General features: G+C 55.7%; 1 protein-coding gene and 1 non-coding gene across 4 annotated transcripts; both read right to left on the bottom strand.

Annotated features, from left to right (window-relative positions):
- Positions 1 to 10,927: 10,927 nt before the first annotated feature.
- PTMA (prothymosin alpha) lies at positions 10,928 to 16,686 on the bottom strand. Of its 3 annotated transcripts, none has more exons than XM_017516530.2 (5): positions 14,970 to 15,201; positions 12,298 to 12,369; positions 11,802 to 11,898; positions 11,305 to 11,378; positions 10,928 to 11,009 (listed from the first exon to the last, which is right to left on the bottom strand). In XM_017516530.2, exons 1-5 carry the CDS (start codon positions 15,012 to 15,014, stop codon positions 10,962 to 10,964), a joined length of 336 nt encoding a protein of 111 aa, XP_017372019.1. In that variant the 5' UTR covers positions 15,015 to 15,201; the 3' UTR covers positions 10,928 to 10,961. The 3 variants fall into 3 exon arrangements, 2 of the variants coding, with proteins under 2 accessions (XP_017372019.1, XP_017372020.1); XM_017516531.2 differs by having other exon boundaries at positions 11,802 to 11,895; XR_005198003.1 differs by lacking the exons at positions 10,928 to 11,009; positions 11,305 to 11,378 and adding an exon at positions 16,672 to 16,686 and having other exon boundaries at positions 11,796 to 11,895.
- Positions 12,071 to 12,216, bottom strand: LOC119469191. The gene has a single exon (XR_005198007.1). It is a non-coding gene; the product is annotated as a U4 spliceosomal RNA (small nuclear RNA).
- Positions 16,687 to 18,236: the final 1,550 nt, after the last annotated feature.

Genomic DNA, 18,236 nt, shown 5'->3' with positions numbered 1-18,236 from the left:
CTGTTATAAGAGGATAAGCAGTTATTATTACTTGAATGCTTTATATATAATATTAATTCATTTTGAGCTAAATTATGTGCATTTGAGATATATAATATGCTATCTGAGTATTTTATGGGTCACAAGGTACCCTGGCATAATCAAGTGGAGGTGATTGGTCTACGTGTTTACAGAACTTAAAATTACATTTTATTGCTTTATGTCAGGATTAGAATCCCAATCATCTCTTCTGGCAGGTATATACCAACTTTTAATTGGCTTATATTCAGCAACAAGCTGAATATAATTTAACAAATATTGAAAATTGTGAATAATAAATATTAATTTGGTAAAATTAGGCTAAGATTATAACCAGTTTTTCTTGGAGGAATCCAAGAAAGTAAAAGCAGACTTACTTAAAAGTAGACATTTTTGGTGGGCACAGTGGCTCAAGCCTGTAAACCCACCACTTTGGGAGGCTGAGGCGGGCAGATCACGAGGTCAGGAGTTCGAGATCAGCCTGGCCAACATGGTGAAACCCCATCTCTACTAAAAATACAAAAATTAGCCAGGCATGGCAGCTCATGCCTGTAATCCCAGCTACTCAGGAGGCTGAGGCAAGAGAATCACTTGAACTCAGGAGACGGAGGTTGCAGTGAGCTGAGATCGCACCACTGCACTCCAGCCTGGGCAACAGAGCAAGACTCCGTCTCAAAAAAAAAAAAAAAAGACATTTTATGATATTAAAATAGTTTTATAACCAAAGTGATCCTCAAACATTTGTAGGCTACAAATGATGTTATAGCAACAAATTCGAGAACCTCAGTTGTGGTCTTAATGGTTTTTCTGGAGGAGATACACAGTGATGTTCTAAGGAAAACCATGCCTCTGCACACAAGCATCTCCTTGGCCCCCTACCTGAGGAGGCAAAAAGCCACTGGGATGGCCACACTGAAAACATGTCATTGCACAAGAGACTACCAGCAAAAGTTAAGTCACTGTTTTTGATTTCTCTTTAATTTTTTAAATGTTTTTAAGAGACAGGGGTCGCACTGTGTTGCCCAGACTGGTCAAACTCCTGAGCTCAAGCAGTCCCCCGACCTTGGCCTTAGAAGTTCTGGAATTACAGGCATGAGCTTCACTGTGCCCAACCAGTTTGTTATTTTAGTAGGCCCCTGGGCAGTCCTACCTTGAGTCCCCCGTATTCTCCTCCCAGTCCCCACTAAGGTCCCCTCAGTCCCTTCTCTGTGTCCCCCTGCTATGGTCTGAATGTCGATATCCCCCCAAAATTCCTATGTCTCCCTAAGGAGACAGTGTTAGGAGGTGGGGCCTTTGGAGGAGGTGGGGCCTTTGGGAGGAGATAAGGCCAAGGAGGTGAAGTCTTCATGAATGGGATTAGTGCCCTTATAAAAAGAGACCCCAGAGAGCACCCTGCCTCTTTCCACCACGTGAGGACGCAGCAAAGAGGCATTGTCCATGAGCCAGGAAGCAGCCCTCACCCAACATCAAGTGTGCCAGCACCCTTTTGTTTTGTTTCTGTTTTTGTAGACAGATAACACCTTTGATCTTCGATTTTCCAGCGTCCAGAAATAAATATTTGCTGGTTTTTTGGGGTTTTTTTTTTTTTTTTACGGAGTTTTGCTCTTGTCACCGAGGCTGGAGTGCAATGGCGCGATCTTGGCTCACTGCAACCTCCGTCTCCTGGGTTCAAGCAATTCTCCTGCCTCAGCCTCCTGAGTAGCTGGAATTACAGGTGCCTGCCACCACGGCTGGCTAACTTTTGGATTTTTAGTAGAGACGACATTTCACCATGTTGTCCAGGCTGGTCTCAAACTCCTGACCTCAGGTGATGCACCCACCGCGGCCTCCCAAAGTGCTGAGAATACAGGCATGAGCCACCACACCCGGCCAATATTTGCTGTTTAGAAGCCACCCAGTTGAAGGTACTGTGTTACAGCAGCTGAGCTAAGACACCCCTTAGTGTCACCCTGCAGTCCCCCTCACATTCCCCACTCAGACCTCCTCGGTCCCCCACAGACCCCTCAGCTCTTCCAGTGGCTGAGTCCTCTGCTATATGAGCCTCCTACACCATAAGCAGCTGGAGCTACACCGGTCCTTGTCACACTGTGCCACCTGAGAGCCCTGATATTTGTTCCCATCCTGCCTGTAGAAGAGTTGCCAAAAATCCCTGTAACCTGCAGTTGCTAATCTTGATGAACAGTGACACTCGGTGGTGGGGGCAGGGGCTATGTTTGTCCTCACCTTGAGAGGAGTAGAGCTGGTGAGCTCCGTTCCAGACATGAGAAGCCCAAGGCCTCATAGGGGAAGTTCTTGCCTAAAGCCTCCCTCACGTAGGGTCAGAGCTGGGCCTGTCCTGCTCTCAGCATCTTCAGGACGGGGCTGAGCATGAGAACTGTGGAGGATCCACCATCCTCTGGTGCCACCAGTTCCCTTAGAAGTCCTTGGCTGCGATGTCATTTGGCCCCTTCTGTGCACCACTTTGACTCAGAGAGCAGGTGGCCATTTTTTGGCTGGAGTGACCTCAAAAGGAGTAGTGGTCAGTGAGCCTGGTGGCCAATTATGTGACAAGGTCTCAACTAGCCAGACCCCTCAGACAGCAGTATCCTTCCTCTGCTTGGAGAGACCCAGAGAGCAGGGATGAGAGGATAGTTCCCCAGAGGCTGGTGGCTCGGCACCCCAAGACACAGGCATCCTACACTGGCATCCACTGAAGGACCTGTGTGGTCTCTGGGGCATCGTGTGGCACTAGCTGCCAGCCCATGAAGTCACGCATTTCTAAATTGTCTCTTTCCTGCTCCTAGCCCTACCCCAGTTGGCCTCGAAAGGCTTGTCCCCTCCCTGTGAAGTCAGTAGGGCCCTTTCTCACTACCCTCTCCCACTGTGGTCATGCCTCTGAACTTTGGTCCATGATACATAAAAACACATTAGCCCTTTGCTACTCTTGAGAGCTTGGTTTCCAGCGGTTATCTCGCTATAAATAAAGATAGTCTACTTTGAAACTCAAGCTGAGCAGTGTCTTCTTGGCTCAGGCTGCATCCTTCCCTCAGGGAATGAGACTCAAGCTCCCTGCCTCATCCTAGTGGTGGAAGAGCTGCGAAGGGAAGTGAAAGAAGTACTCGGGGACAATACCAAGGGGAATATTGACATGTGGTTCCACTACCACTGTGTGCGATCATACTTCAGGCCCACCTGCCCAAGAGCAGGTCCAGGTCACCCTGATTCCATTTTTAATTGTATTGAAATTCCTCCGCCAGGCACGGTGGCTCACGCCTGTAATCCCAGCACTTTGGGAGGCTGAGGCGGGTGGATCACAAGGTCAGGAGTTTGAGACCAGCCTGGCCAACATGGTGAAACCCCGTCTCTACTAAAAATACAAAAAATTAGCCAGGCATGGTGGTGGGCACTTGTAGTCCCAGCTACTTGGGAGGCTGAGGCAGGAGAATCACTTGAACCTGGGGGGCAGAGGTTGCAGTGAGCCAAGATCACGCCACTGCACTCCAGCCTGGGCGACAGAGGAGACTGTCTCAAAAAAAAAAGAAAGAAATTTCCCAAATACCCACGGAATGGATGCAGAAGACATCACTTGCTTTCTCCTGCCCAGCTTCCCTCCTATTCATAACGTTGACTTTTCATAAGGGAAGACCCCTAATCCATTCTCACCCTCTGTCCAGGTGCCTCCGTGAGACTGACTTGGGGATGGGGTCACATGACCAGATCTGACCAGTGAGAGCTTTCCGCAGGACTTGGGCTGGAACCATGGGGAAAAAGACTGGTTCCCCTTCCGAGATGGTGGGTCCCAGCGGGCCCGTGAGGTGGACCTGCAGAGCACAGCCCGATCTCAGCTGAACTAGGAGTAGGGGATAAGGGGCTGCTGGCTTCCCAAAGGGCTCATGATCTCTGTCATACTGCTTTCTCATGAGTTTCATTAGAAAACCGACAATTGGGGCCTGGCACAGTGGCTCACGCCTGTAATCCCAGCACTTTGGGAGGCCAAAGCGGGTGGATCACGAGGTCAAGAGATCAAGACCATCCTGGCCAACATGGTGAAACCCCGTCTCGACTAAAAATACAAAAATTAGCTGGGCATGGTGATGCGCACTTGTAGTCCCAGCTACTCAAGAGGCTGAGGCAGGAGAATTGCTTGAACCTGGGAGACAGAGGTTGCAGTGAGCTGAGATCCCGCCATTGCCCTCCAGCCTGGCCACAATGCAAGGCTCCATCTCAAAAAAACAAAGCAAAGAAAAAACCAACAACTGTCCTGTTAACATACTACCTTTTCAGCCCTCCCACTCCCATCGCCAAGCTAGGTGAAGAAGCTGCGAAAGTAGTCGCCATGTTCAATACTACTACAGCTGTGAAACGGTCAGAAAACAAAACCAATGCCAAGGAAAATAGAACTGACAGAGGGCGGGAGGTAGACAGGTTCCTGATGACATGGTTTGAGCACCTGAATATTGCTGCACTGCCTAGTGGCAGTGAATTCTACAGAAAGAAAACCTTTGTTTGTTTGGTTAGTTGGTTGGTTTTGTTTTAAGACAGGGTTTTGCTTTATCTCCCAGGCCAGAGTGCAGTGGTGCAGTGGTTCACTGCAGCCTCAACCTGCCAAGCTCAAGTGATCCTCCCACCACAGCCTCCCATGTAGCTGGGACTATAGGTGCATGTGCCATCACTCCAAATTTTTTACTTTTTGTAGAGACAGGGTGTCACCGTGTTGCCCAGGCTGGGGCTGGCCTCAAACTCCTGAGCTCTCAAACTCCTGAGCTCAAGTGATGCTCCCACCTCAGCTTCCCGAAGTGCTGGGATTACAGTTAGGAGCCACCATGACCTACCGGAAAACCCTTTTAGCATTGCTTAACCTAGCATTTCTCCAAGCAGGATGGAGTCACCTCCCCTTTCTCAGGCACACCTTGGGGCAGAGAGACAACTGGGAGGTTCCAGGCTGCCTAAAGATGGGACCTCACACCTTAACCATAGCCTCCCAGGGCCATCAAGTTACTTCAGTGAGAGTGTTTGGCTGCGCGGCCCAGTGGGAGCACTCAGAGGTCAGAGGGCCAGAGATCACTGTGGGCTGGAGAAGAGGGGATGGGGGCTCCACAAAGGGGACTCCAGGTGGGCAGCTCAGAGGACCCCTGCCATCCCCCCACCTGGCTGGAACGATTCAGGCAGGACTCAGATCCTGCTGAGAGATGGACCATGACCATCACAGCCTCTTCTGAGGCTGGCTCGCCTCTCTGTATTCCTCCAAACCTGGAAACCACACCCGAGAAGGCATCCCCACACCTCTGTCCCTCACCAACAAGCTGCCTTTGTTCATGGAGGCTTGGTTGTCCCTGGACACTGGAGCCTGAAGCCCTGTCTTTTCCCTGTTTATTATTTAGGAGTCTTTCAGGTACAGATGACAGAAAACCCAACCTGAACTAGCTTAAACCAGGAGGAAATTTACTGGCTTGCATAACTGAATACTCTGCATGGCTGGACTGAAGAGCTCAAGCAATGTCATCAGAACATGAGGTTCCTCTGCCTCTTGGCTCAGCTCTGCTCCTCTCTGAGTAGACGGCAGCCTCATCTTCTCGGCCTCTTAAGTTTAAATCCCTGAGGGACAAAACCAAATGTTTCTTACCTTTCCAGCAACCCAATAAAAAAACTAAAAAATAAAAATTGTGGCCAGGCATGGTGGCTCATGCCTGTAATCCTAGCACTTTGGGAGGCTGAGGTGGGTGGATCACGAGGTCAGGAGTTCAAGACCAGCCTGGCCAACATGGCGAAATCCTATCTCTACTAAAAATACAGAAAATTAGCCAGGTGTAGTGGTGGGCACCAGCTACTCAGGGGGTGGAGGCAGGAGAATTGCTTGAACCTGGGAGGTGGAGGCTGCAGTGAGCTGAGATCTCGCCGCTGCACTCCAGCCTGGGCTACAAGAGCAAAACAAGAAAGAAAGAAAGAAAGGAAAAAAAGTTCCAGAACTCCTTCTGATTGTATGACTTGGGTCATGAGCCAACTTTGAACCAACCAGTGTGGCCAGGGCACTTCAGGCCACTGATTGGCCAGGAATAAGCCACATGTTCTGCCCTGGGGCTTGCCTGAGTGTGGGAGAGAGGACATTCAAAAGGAAAGCTGGGGCCGGGTGGCTCACACCTGTAATCCCAGCTACTCAGGAGGCTGAAGCAGGAGAATCGCTTGAACCCAGGAGGCAGAGGTTGCAGTGAGCTGAGATCACACCACTGCACTCCAGCCTGGGCAACGAGCAAGACTCCGTCTCAAAAAAAAAAAAAAAAAAAAATGACATTGCTTCAGGGCATTACTTCCAAGAAGAGGATGAAGGGATGGCTGCTGGTGGCAAAAACAATAGATGTCCCCTGGGACCTTGGAGAGCCAGGAATCCACCAGCATCTACTTTCGGTAAGGGATCTGCTCCCTGCCCAGAGCCTCACAGTGGGATCCCCACATGAGCTCATGTAAAATGAGGTTGCTTCAAGTGACCACCTGGTCCTTCTTGTTGCCGTGCGTGACGGCCTTGATAGAGAGCCCACGGGAGCACCCCCCCCCCTTGAAGCCGGGTTCCTTGGCTGTGCTCAGGACTTCATGGAAGCCACACCAGTCACTGGCTGCTAGGCCTTCTCTGCAAATCATGCATTGTCATTCACCCAGTGTATAAGTAAGGTCAGTGTGTCAGGCAGCCTTAAATTGTTTTAGCCATGTTTCCTAATCTGCATTTCCATCACCTCTCTGAGCTCAGGCCAGACCCATGAGCATAGGCTGAGCTATCCCGAGAGAAGTAGCTCAGAGCACAGCTCTGCCCGCTTCCCTGGCTGGCTCTGCCCATGCCTCTCCATGGGCTTGGGGTACAGGGAGGACTGGTAGCCACACTGCAAAACTGACCACACTTGCATCAAGGAGATGGGCTCCTGGGCAGACAGGTTGGGCATAGCAGGGGCCGGCCTGGCCTTTGAGGCTCAGCCAGACTCAACCAGGCTCCAAATAACGCAGGGCCCAGGGAGTCCAACCCCATGAAGCAGCTCCCACCAAGAGGAGACCACACTGCGGCCTGGGCCCTGAGGCAGGCAGGGCTGGCCTGTATCTAGGACACAGGCATCCGACCCACAGCAGTGGCCAGGTAGAGGGAGGCTAGGCAGCAAGGCTGGGGAAGGACTGAGATCCGGTTGGAGGTATGAACGTCGGAGGCTGAGGGTCCTGACCCCGCCCAGGGCTTGTCATGGCAGCAGAGGAGAAGCAGTGCTGGATACTGGGAGTGTGTAGCCGACAGCCAAGAGAGAGCCAGGAGGTAGAGCTGCAAGCCCCTGACTCTTTGCCTCTCATTCTAGTGACAGAGGGCCGTGGGATTGCACTCAGGGTAGCAGTCCCAGTGAGGGATGGTGGAATTCTAGTGAGAGCGCGTGGCGTCTAGTGAGAGCACGTGTATTCTAGTGAGGGACCGTGGCATCTAGTGAGGGTGCGGGGCATCTAGTGAGGGTGCGGGGCCTCTAGTGAGGGCGCGTGGATTCTAGTGAGGGCGCGTGGATTCTAGTGAGGGCGCGTGGATTCTAGTGAGGGATCGTGGCATCTAGTGAGGGCGGGTCGCGTCTAGTGAGGGCGCATGGATTCTAGTGAGGGATCGTGGCATCTAGTGAGGGCGCATGGAGTCTAGCGAGGGCACGTGGATTCTAGCGAGGGCACGTGGATTCTAGTGAGGGATCGTGGCATCTAGTGAGGGTGCGGGGCATCTAGTGAGGGCGCGTGGATTCTAGTGAGGGTGCGTGGATTCTAGTGAGGGTGCGTGGATTCTAGTGAGGAGGCGTGGATTCTAGTGAGGGATCATGGCATCTAGTGAGGGTGCGGGGCATCTAGTGAGGGCAGGTGGCGTCTAGTGAGGGCGCATAGATTCTAGTGAGGGCACATGGAGTCTAGTGAGGGCAGGTGGCGTCTAGTGAGGGCGCGTGGCGTCTAGTGAGGGAGTGTACCATCCTACATGAGGCCCTTGCTTCCCTGTGTGCTGTACTTGGCGATGGAGAGAACTCAGGAACAGGCCTGCCCTGGCAGACACCATGCACACCATGCATTTGAACAGAGCTGGGCAGGAGCGCATGTCGCCGCAGGGAATCCCAAGGCCTTCAGGAGTGGAAGAGTGGACCCCAGCCTCTAGCTCTTGTTCCATGTAAGAGTTAGTCCCTGGGAGGGGATGTCAGTTGCCCAGAGGGAAGGCCTGGGAAAGGACTACTGACTGTGACATCTGACTGGGGTTCCAGCAACAGAGAGGGAGAAAGGTCTTGCTGGTGGGTCAGGGTGTGGAGGTGACTGAAGTTACCTACCTTGGGACCAGGGCCCACCGAAGGGTTTTTCCTGGACTGAACAGAATCCTGGGCAGAGGAACGCTTTGCAGTTCCTCTGTATCCACCAGAGGGCACCCATTCCCTGCTAAACTTTTTACCTGGGCTCCAGTGGGAGGCCATTCAGGGACTTTGGGAGTGGGCAAGGCGACTCTGGGCCCTGAAGCATACCCTCAGGCAGTGGCTAATTATGTGCCAGGCTCAGGACTAAGGGCAATTGTGTTCTGCTGGCAGCAGCAAATCCTGTTCCAGGCCAAAACTTTGGCGGATGAGGCAGCTCGGGCAGCAACTCTGCTGATGTCGGTGTCTCGGGGCAACCCAGCAAGGCCGTCCTGGGCCCTGGCTCATGCTTCATCCTATTGTTCCCATTTTGCAGAGGAGAGGATTGAAGCCCACAAGGTTCAGTTCCTTGCCTCGTGGTAACGTGGCTGCCCTGTCTGTGTGCGACCAGGGCTCAGCTCCTACCCTTTCAGGGGGCGTCGCAGTAGTGGTTCTGAGCAGGACTGCAGGCTGAGGGAGCTGGGTTAGACCTGCTCTCAGCTCCAAGCACTGTCTGTCCCATGTGGCCTTCCTGCATGGACTTCACCTGCATTCCTGCCTTAGAGACATCCTCCTGGGCACCAAGCTTGGAAACATGGTGGTACTGAGCTGCCCTGGGCGGCAGGACAGAGAGGAGCCAGTGTTTTGGCTCCGGACCCTCCCTTTCTTCCCTGGATGAACCAGGATGCAGACACCCAGGCTCTGTAGGGGGCGTGGGGTAGACACAGGTCAGAGGGTCCCTCCTACCAAAGCTTCAACCTGCCCCAATCCCGGTGGCAGCTGTCTGGGGACATGCTGGACAGGCGGCCTGAGCGGCCCGTGAGGGTGACAGCTCCAGCCAGAGGACAAGGTCCCCCCAGAACTCTGGCACCCGGTGCGAACCACAAAGGCCAGGGAGGAGCATGGAATGCAGCGGACACGGCGTTGAAGGAGCCGGTATGCTGAGGGGCAGGCGGAGGGAACTGGCCTCTTGCTGTCTTTACACACATTTCCCTTCTTCCCAGTCTCCCCTCAACCCAGGCCAGACCTCTGCAGACACCTGTCCTCTCTGGCGAGTTTTCCTGCAGAAACCCCTCGATGGCTCCCCCAGGTCCTATGTCGGTAGCAGGCCCACTGGCAGCACCTGTCGCAACCCCTGCAGCTGTCATTGGAGGATCCCAGAAGATTCCTGGTGAGTGCTAATCCTCACCTCCACCTCTGAGGGCTTGGGCTGAGGTGGCGCTTCCTCCAGTTGGCTGTCCTGACCCACTGCTCACAGCCCTGTGTGAAAATCCAAACAGCATAGTAACTTCTCCAACTGTGTTCAGGGGGCAGGCAGGGTGGGCCTGTCCAGCACCTAAGGGACCTGGAGGCCAAAGGTTGGATGACAGCCAGGCTGCACCAGAGCCCTGGAAAACCAAAGCGCCGGCAATCCTGAGGGGCCAGCAGATATGACGTGCCACCAGCAGGGGGAGCCACACCGTGGAGCTAAATGGGTAAGGCCTGCAGAAGCAAAGCCACCCCTTGGTGGCATCTTGGGAAGCTTGGCAAGTTCTCTTGGGCCTGTGCCACCACCACCCTGCACTCCACGGACGGGCAGTCCCATGAGTAGCTTCTTCTTCCAACATCCAGGACTTATACCCCCAGCTCCAAGGAACCAGGGTCCCCATGTGGCACCCAGTGATTGAGTCCTCATCCCCAGTTAAGGCTTCTTGGGGTAATCACCGACTGCCCCACAAGCAGCCCCCACAGTGGCAGCTCAGTCCCTGAACACCCACCAGACTGTGGTGGCACCTGTCACATCCAACTGCTTCAACCCACTGTCCCCAGGATCATCCCCCCTCCCTCCTTATCCTTGTGCCCTGAATGTCTAAAGAAACTGAAACAGACAAACCAGGCTTTGAGACAGCTTTGTTAGAACAACTCAGCAAAATAAAATTCCTGTTTATTGTTGGACAACATTGTTTCACACATACATCAAACAGGCCAAAAAAAATAAACAGCAACTTCATAGACAAAAAAGGAAAAAAAGGAAACCTTTTAATCTTTGGCCTTTTAACCATCTCATACAAACCAACTACTTATAGTACAGCTAAGTACATACACAACAAAGGTACTGGAATGCTCGGAATACGATTGTTTTTCTGTTGTTGTTTTTCGCTTTTTTTTTTTTTACAAGGTTTTTTTTCTCCTTTATAATGAACATGGTCACACCACAAGTAAAGTCAGAAGTAGGACAGAGAACGCTCCGAAGGCTGGTTTGGTCATCCGAGATCATTAAAAATGGCTGACCCTAACAATATGTACAAAAATATAAAATGTAAATAAAAAATACAAACAAATTTCCTTTTTAAAGTACTTTTAAGAAAAAAAGCAGGGCCCTGGAAGTTTTGGTTCTTTTTTCCTCCCCTGTTGCAAATTCTCATGGTTTGGGTTGGGTAGTGGAGAGCGCGTCGCGTCATCTGCGGGTGGCACTGCCCGCGGTGGGCGGGCGGGCCGGCCTCTCTACTCGAAGGTGACCACGTTTAGATTCTGAGACGGGAAGTGGAGGGTGAATAGGTCACGGCGGCCTTTTTTTTGTTTTTTTTTTTTAGTTTAACTTTTCCTTTTTTTTGCTGTCTAATCATCCTCGTCGGTCTTCTGCTTCTTGGTATCGACATCATCATCCTGGGCAGAAAAAGACTGTCAAGGCCCCTCCAACCCAAGTGGCCCTATCCAGCCCACTGCCTCAGTTCCCACCGGCAGACCAAGGACCAGGGACCCCCCCAGGCCCACAACCCAAGGCCTCTATGAAGTTGGGCCCAGGCCTGTTCCTTCCTATCCTTAAGATTCAGGACCACACAATGCCCACCTATGAAGTCAGAATCATTCTGTCCATGGTTTGAGTGCCTCAGGCACAGACTCAGCTAGAGGCAGGAGAGGGAGCCAAGATGCCAACCCTCCTTTTCAAGCTGGAACCCACCTCATCATCTTCAGCTGCCCGCTTGCCTGTAGCAGACTCAGCTTCCTCATCTTCATCTCCATCCTCCTCCTCACCTGGAGAGATTCAAACACCAGGTAAAGCACACTGCCCTCCTGTGGCTCCTGGGAAATCCCAAGAAGTTGTCGGGGACCACCCGGCTCTGCCTCTACTGCCTGCAACTGGGCCAGTCAGGGCACCCATACCCACTGCACAGGTGGGCATCTCCAGAAGACAAGAGGTCCAAGCAGCTGGACCCCAAGAGGCGAGCCAACAGATCGGTGGCTTTCAGAGCTGCACGAAAGACACTTTGTGAGAGTGAGTGGGTATGGGCACAGCTCCATGTCAGGGAGACCCAAGTCTACAGGTGGGAGGCCCAGGACCATGTGGTCCACTGGCCCAAAGTATCATGGTCCCACTCCCAGAAGGCCCCACTCCTTCCCATTCTGCCAGACAAGACCAGGAAATAGTACCACCTGAGAAAGAGGCAGAGTACTCACCATCACCTTCTTCTTCCTCCTCCTCTTCCTCCCCACCTTCTTCCTCTTCTTCATCTACCTCATTGTCAGCCTCCTGCTCCCCATTTTCCTCATTCTCCTCGACAGAAAGCAGGCCAAGTCATTATCAACTGACCCAAGGCTGGGCAGAGTGGCCACCGATGCATCTACAGCCCAGCCCAGCCCTCCCCAGAGACCCTTTCTCCAGTGAACACCCCCAGGCTCCATAGTGAAACCTGCACATTAACTGCTCTAGGGGCTCAGGCTTCCCCTACCTTGAGCCAAGTCCAAACTCAGAGCAGGCAGCTCCTCTGAACCTATTCTTGTTCATGCGCTGCTCAAAAGGTTTTTATTTAAATGGCAATAATCGCGCTTCAGGTAAACCTCATTAGCTACAATACTGCCACTGTGCAAAACTATACATATGTATGTTTTAAGTAGAGCAAGAAAAACTGTGGGGCAGTAGCTGCCACGGCTCAGGAGTAAGGCGGACACTCACCGCATTCCCGTTAGCAGGGGCGTCTCTTCCATTTTCCGCCTCTTCAACAACTTCCTTCTTCTCCTTCAAGTCCTTCATAAGAGAAGAAGGAACCAGTAAATCTTCTAAGCAACCCAGGGCAGGCAAAGACGCTGACAACTAACTACAGGTCCATAGGGCTGCTCTGTCCATCCCAGGAGTCGCATGCGACATGTGGAGAAGGACCTGACGCCCCTGCGGGACTAGTGTCTCCTGCTAGTCCAGTGGAAGGAACGCCCGCGGGAGCGTCTGTGATCGAGTTTCCCATCCTCTGAGACCCGCTACAGCGGGTTCCCACTGCCCCCTGGCGCTTCCTAGGAGCCATGTGGCGCCGCAGCTCCAACCCGTCAGGTCGGGTGGAGGAGGGACGAGCCCGGGACACTCACGCCCATCAGCCTCCTTCCAAGTGCAGAGAGCTCCGCCCCGCGAGCCGTCTTGGAAGGCGACAGGTTATGTTCCAGAAATAAATAAGGCTAGGAGGGAGGAGCCTGCGCGCAGGGAGAGCCCCACCAGCGCGCCAGCCTGGGAAAGCCACTGAGGCCGCACCGACTGGCCCCAGCTACAAGCCCCGGCCAGGACAGGTCGCTGAAGACACCAAAGCGCACCGAGCCCCCAAATCTGACCGCTGTTCAACAGGCCGCAGACTGCCGCTTGGCGGTGCCCTAGGACGCGGCCTGCCGCCCACTCAGAAGCGCTGCCTGGAGCGACCAAGTCCCGGCCTCCTCGCGGCGGTTCGGGGTCCGGACCGTACCTCAGGGATGGGACTCCACCTGTGATCTAAAAGGCAATGCCGCCCAGGGTGTCCCTTAACTTTTTCCGCACCACACGGCCGCCAACACCAACAGGCGTCCCGCGGCCGGGACTGCGGGAGCCCCTCAGCCGCTGTCCACGAGCGTCCCCGGGCCCACCTGTTTGCCCTCTCCGTCCTATCCGCCCGGCTCCGCGGACCCTGGTGCCGCCCGCTCTCGCCCCCTGGCGGCCGAAGCCCCGGGGAGCAGGTGGGGGCAGGGAGGTCGCGGCGCGCAGGCGCGCATCCCCCGCCCGGCGGGCTTTGCGCGCGGGCCTCAGGACGCATCGCGCGCAGAGAGCACGTGGCCTGGGACAGCCGAGTGCGTCCCCGGCCTTGGAGACTCCGGGCCGGCAAGCAAAGCTCGCTGTGCCATGCGCCCGAGTGACGCCTCAGGCAGCGGGACTCTAAACTCGACGCCCCCCTGCTGCCACCCCGGCAGGCAAGATTCGCGGGCCTGAATGACTGCATTTGGCGGGCAAAGTCCTACGGGAGATCGCCCCGAAATCCAACCGGTTGCGTTAGTCTGAAACTGTCGGAGATGCGCTCTCCGGCTACTCATCGCCCTCGCGATAAATCATCTTTTGGTGCTTCGGGAAAAATGGAACACCGAGGCCCAACACTAGGAACGGTTTTGTCCCCCCATAAACTGGTTCCCGGACTGAGCCCAGAAGGGGCCACCAAGAGCCCCTGCGGAGATCCGGCGCCTGAGTTCGGCTCTGCCAAGGGAGTCGCCCCTGGGAGAACCAGAGGTGACGCCAGGGGCACAAGGGTTAAAGAAACGCCAAGGTGACTTGCGCCAATCCCCACAGGGGCAAAAGGGGCGCGAACGAGGGCCGAAGGATTAACAAAAAGCCAGTCCGTCTGAGACCTCTGCGCTCCCACCGAGAGCGGAGACCGTATCGAGGGCGGACAGCGGGACCAAGGCGGCGCTGAGAACAGGAGCGGAGCCGCGCAGGACCTCATAGCCATGGGCGGTTAAACCCGCCTCGGGTCCCGGGTACCCCCCCAGTTCGGCCCTACCACCGGACTGTCGCGGCCGCGGTGTTGGTCCGCGTCGCCCCGAGCTGCGGCACACACGGTGCTCGCGGGCAGCCGCCGGGGGCGCCTATAGTCGCCGTGGCCCCGCGCTTCACTTTCTCTTTCCTCCCCCTACGACGCGTGGGCTCGCCTCCACAGCCAAACCCGGCACCGCGGTTGCATGACTGAAGCTGGGCGGCTGCTCCCGGCGCACTCACCTCGAAGGGCGCCCACCCCCGCCTCCCCGGGCGCCCAAAGCCGATAAGCCCGTCACACCTCCGCGAGGACGACCGACGTCGCGGCCCTCCGGCCGGCCACCCTATCCGCCTTATCGGGGCTTAGTCTAGATAAACCACCTCGGTCCGCTGCAGGGCGCAAAACCGGCGGCCTGGAGCCTAACAAAGAGGAGCGCGGCCGGCGAGCGCTCGCAGCCACTTCCCGCGGCCGGCCCGCGCCCCAACATGCGCCCCCCAGCACTTCCGATTCCCAACGCGCTCGAGTTTCAAAGTTATTTCCGTGCGCCCGGCGGGCCGACGACCCCCAGCCAGGTCCTTCTCCTCCCGCCGCCACTCGGACGGCTCAGACTAGTTTCGAGAGCACTGAGCCAGCCTCCGCGCCTAACCCTCGGCTCACTCCCCGACGGGCATCACGTCTGCCCGCGGCAATTCCCGCCCCCTCCCCCGCACCACACAAAGAGTGGGCTGCCTGAGGGCACCGCGCCGGGGGTGAGCCGTTTCACCACAAGAGGAAGCAACAGCGGGCTTGAAGCAGTCCAGCTGTTGCGCTCCAAACATGGCCCGGGCGGCGGCGCGCGGACCCCGAGGGGGCGGGCGGCGTCCAACCTCACCTTAGTGGTGATTTCGGAGCTGGTGTCTACCGCTGCGTCTGACATGGTGGGGCACGCCGGTGATCCGATGCGGGGGATTTAAAAAAAAAAAAGGGAGAGTTCAAGGACTCTGGCGATTAAGCTGCCGGAGTCCGCGGCGGCGAAGGAGGCGCGCGGCGGAGGCGGCTGCGGCGAACAAGAAGTCGGACGAGGAACAATGCAAAGATGGCTTTTCAGAGCAGCCAGTGGGGGACTCACGCGGCGCCAGAAGCTTTAATATAGATTAGTGGGCGGCGCTCGGCTTCCCATGCCCAGACGCTATTGGCTGAGCACAGGGAGCGGGCGATCGTTCATTGGCTCGATTCCGAACAATGGACAAGCGTGCTTAAAGCGGCAGTGCCCTGGCGCGTCCCGCGCTGCGCAGTCGCCGGTCGCACTGTCATTCAAGGCCGGAGTTTGTCGGGGGTCTCAGCGACGCCGAAGCCGCGGGGGAGGGGTGCGCGGGCGCGTTCCGGACGCGCGCTCCCGCAGCTGTTTTGCTGGGGCTGCTGACGCAGAAAGCCAAAGCGCGGCAAAGCTGCCCGCCCAGCTCTCTTCCCTCCCCCTCTCGCCCTCCCCGCGACTGCTCGGAAGGAGGGGGAGGGAAGAGGGGGCGGTGGCGGGCGCACGACCGCTGCCACAGCGCGGGGGAGGGGAAGGCGGGGTGCTGGGCCGCGCTCGCCCCGGGCGGTGCCCAGCCCAGTGCCCGCGGAGGTGCCCGCCCCCCGCGCCTGGGCGCCTTCGATCAAGTACAGTCTCAGTGCAAGTGGACGGAAGCCCCACGACGAGCAACAAGGTCACGAGGCGGAGACCCGGGCACCTGGGCCGCACCGTCCCTCTCCTACGCCCTCGCGCCCTCCCAGGGCAGTGCACCCCTAGTCCCGTGGGCAGGTGACCCTGCTTGCCCACCACCAGGTCCGACGTTCGTCGGCCAAGCCAGTCAACAAGCGGGCACCGTACCAAGCACACAGGGATTCATGCATCAAGGAGACTCGAGCGGGACAGCCCGTGGGCCCCGCAATGCGTAGCGGTCCCTCACTCTAGGGCTCTGGTTAGGGTCTGTCCCGAGCGGTCACTGCCGTCGCGACAGTCTCAGGCAGCCTCTTTCCAGCGGCCCGCCGGGCCATCGAGTCTACCCTCCCACCCCACTGCTGGACTACGATGGGCATATGGACATTGCAGAGTTACTCGGGGAAAATAATCGTGTCTTGAGCCAGTTGGACTAATCCTTGGGGTTTAGGGGGCCATTTAGAGAAATTTGGGGGACCATTTAGAGAACCATGCGGAGGCCCGAGAAAGATGAGCATCAAGACGCCACACTCAAGATGGCGCCGAGCTCGGCAAGTGTGGCGTGACGTAGCCATCTAGCTCACGTGGGCGATCCAAGAACGACAGGCTACGCCGGCCTTATTGCCACCACACTTGGCTGTAGAACTAAGAAATCCACTGTGTGGGAAAAACAAGAATAGGTAAAAAGATATGCCTGAAATTTACCTGTGCCACACACAAAATGGCGAAAGGGAGCGTTCGTCCCTGTGCTGCCAAAGGGGGGCGCCCGACACGGAAGGCGGGACTCCAGAGAGACGAGCGCACATTGGCCGAGAGTGGCGGGCGAACACAAAGTTGACGCTTTGCGTACTGCCATTGGCAGTTCCTGCCGTCTCTCTCTCGGGTACCGCCGAACTGGGAATGAGGAAAACCCGGAGTGTAGGATCGGGCAGGGCGGACGATGCCAAGTCCAGCCAAGCTTGCGCTCGGGGCTAGAAGAGAGACTGAGTCTCCCTTCTCGGTTTCATTAGGTAATGGGCGAGATGGCTCCATCCCCACAGCGGGGCTTTGCTGAGCTTAGCACGCACACTCCCGGCGGGGAGGAGGCGCGCAATGCCGAGCGCCACCCCGTCTCCCGCACGCATCCGGCCCGCATCCCTGTTCCCAGGTGCCCGTCTGGCCGCTGCACTGTTGGCCTTTCCCTAGCGAGTTTTACTTTAGGAAGAAGCCCGGGCTCCCAATACTTTGGCCTGAAGAAACGTGGGGCGGATGCCAGGCAGGGCGTGGATACCGCTCCACCACCCGCTGCCCAGCCGTCACCCACCGGTGCGGCGGCGAAGGAACGCCCGCTGGGTCTCCGCCCTGCCCCCAGGCGCCCCAATGGCTTGAGGTGGCATTCTCCTCTGGGCAGGCGCGCCCCAATCCTGGGGACTCTCACAGAGCTGTTCTGGAGAACCATGCTTCTCAACTCTTTGTCCGTTCCCCTCCCTCCTACCGCCAGTCTGTCTTGACCGCCTCTTAGACCTGGGGCGGCCCTTCTCAGAGAGGAAGGGCTCCTCGGCCTCAGCCCCCGTGACCCCCTCCTTTGTTTCACATTCTCAGAGAGTTGGAGGGATTATGCGTCTCATAAACAGGGAGACAGAGCTCCTTCCACCTGCGGTGCATCCATTAAGTTCCAGTTACCCTCGAGGGGATTGTTTTTCCACAAAACCTGGATGCAGTGAGAGGCTTGCCTGTACCACCTCTAAGCATCCATCCAGGCTTCCCCCTAGTCTGGATGGTGGCCTTCGGGCAGTAGCCTGTGTCCACAGCTGAAATCTGGACTTGACAATTTTGGATTCAGGCCGTTGTGGGAGCGGGAAGGTCAAACACCCAGGAGGAACTGATGAATGTGAATTTCCCTCTAAGAACTGCTTTGCGTGACATTCCCATGCAGGTGGCTTTGCTACAAGTGGGTGAGGAAGACTCATGCCCACTGGTTCCAGACCTACCACTTAAATTTCCCAGACACTCACCGAATGGCCGCTGAGTACATGGCAGTGAGCCTTTGTCAAATGCTTCATTTTCATGTATAAGGTGGGTAGGAGTTATGGAGTTGAACCATATAAAACATGTTTATGTAGGTCAAAAGCAACTGAAAATCAACACATTTACAGGTTCAATCTCTGATATAACTCTCCTTTTAACAAATCATAAAGGCCGGGCGCGGTGGCTCAAGCCTGTAATCCCAGCACTTTGGGAGGCCGAGGTGTGTGGATCACGAGGTCAAGTGATCGAGACCATCCTGGTCAACAGGGTGAAACCCCGTCTCTACTAAAATACAAAAAATTAGCTGGGCATGGTGGCGTATGCCTGTAATCCCAGCTACCCAGGAGGCTGAGGCAGGAGAATTGCCTGAACCCAGGAGGCGGAGGTTGCGGTGAGCCGAGATCGCGCCATTGCACTCCAGCCTGGGTAACATGAGTGAAACTCTGTCTCAAA

Source organism: Cebus imitator, unplaced genomic scaffold, assembly GCF_001604975.1.
Source record: "Cebus imitator isolate Cc_AM_T3 unplaced genomic scaffold, Cebus_imitator-1.0 Scaffold592, whole genome shotgun sequence".
Classification (NCBI taxonomy): Eukaryota; Metazoa; Chordata; class Mammalia; order Primates; family Cebidae; genus Cebus; species Cebus imitator.
Note: the sequence above shows the minus strand (reverse complement) of the source record. Positions and strands in the feature narration are given on the sequence as shown.

Excerpts from the sequence above, each read along its gene's own strand:
- PTMA (XM_017516530.2), bottom strand. The coding sequence starts at position 15,014 with ATGTCAGACGCAGCGGTAGACACCAGCTCCGAAATCACCACTAAG. Across the intron at positions 12,370-14,969 it reads GCTCCGAAATCACCACTAAG|GACTTGAAGGAGAAGAAGGA; the intron begins GTGAGGTTGGAC and ends TCTCTTATGAAG. Across the intron at positions 11,899-12,297 it reads CCCCTGCTAACGGGAATGCG|GAGAATGAGGAAAATGGGGA; the intron begins GTGAGTGTCCGC and ends CTTTCTGTCGAG.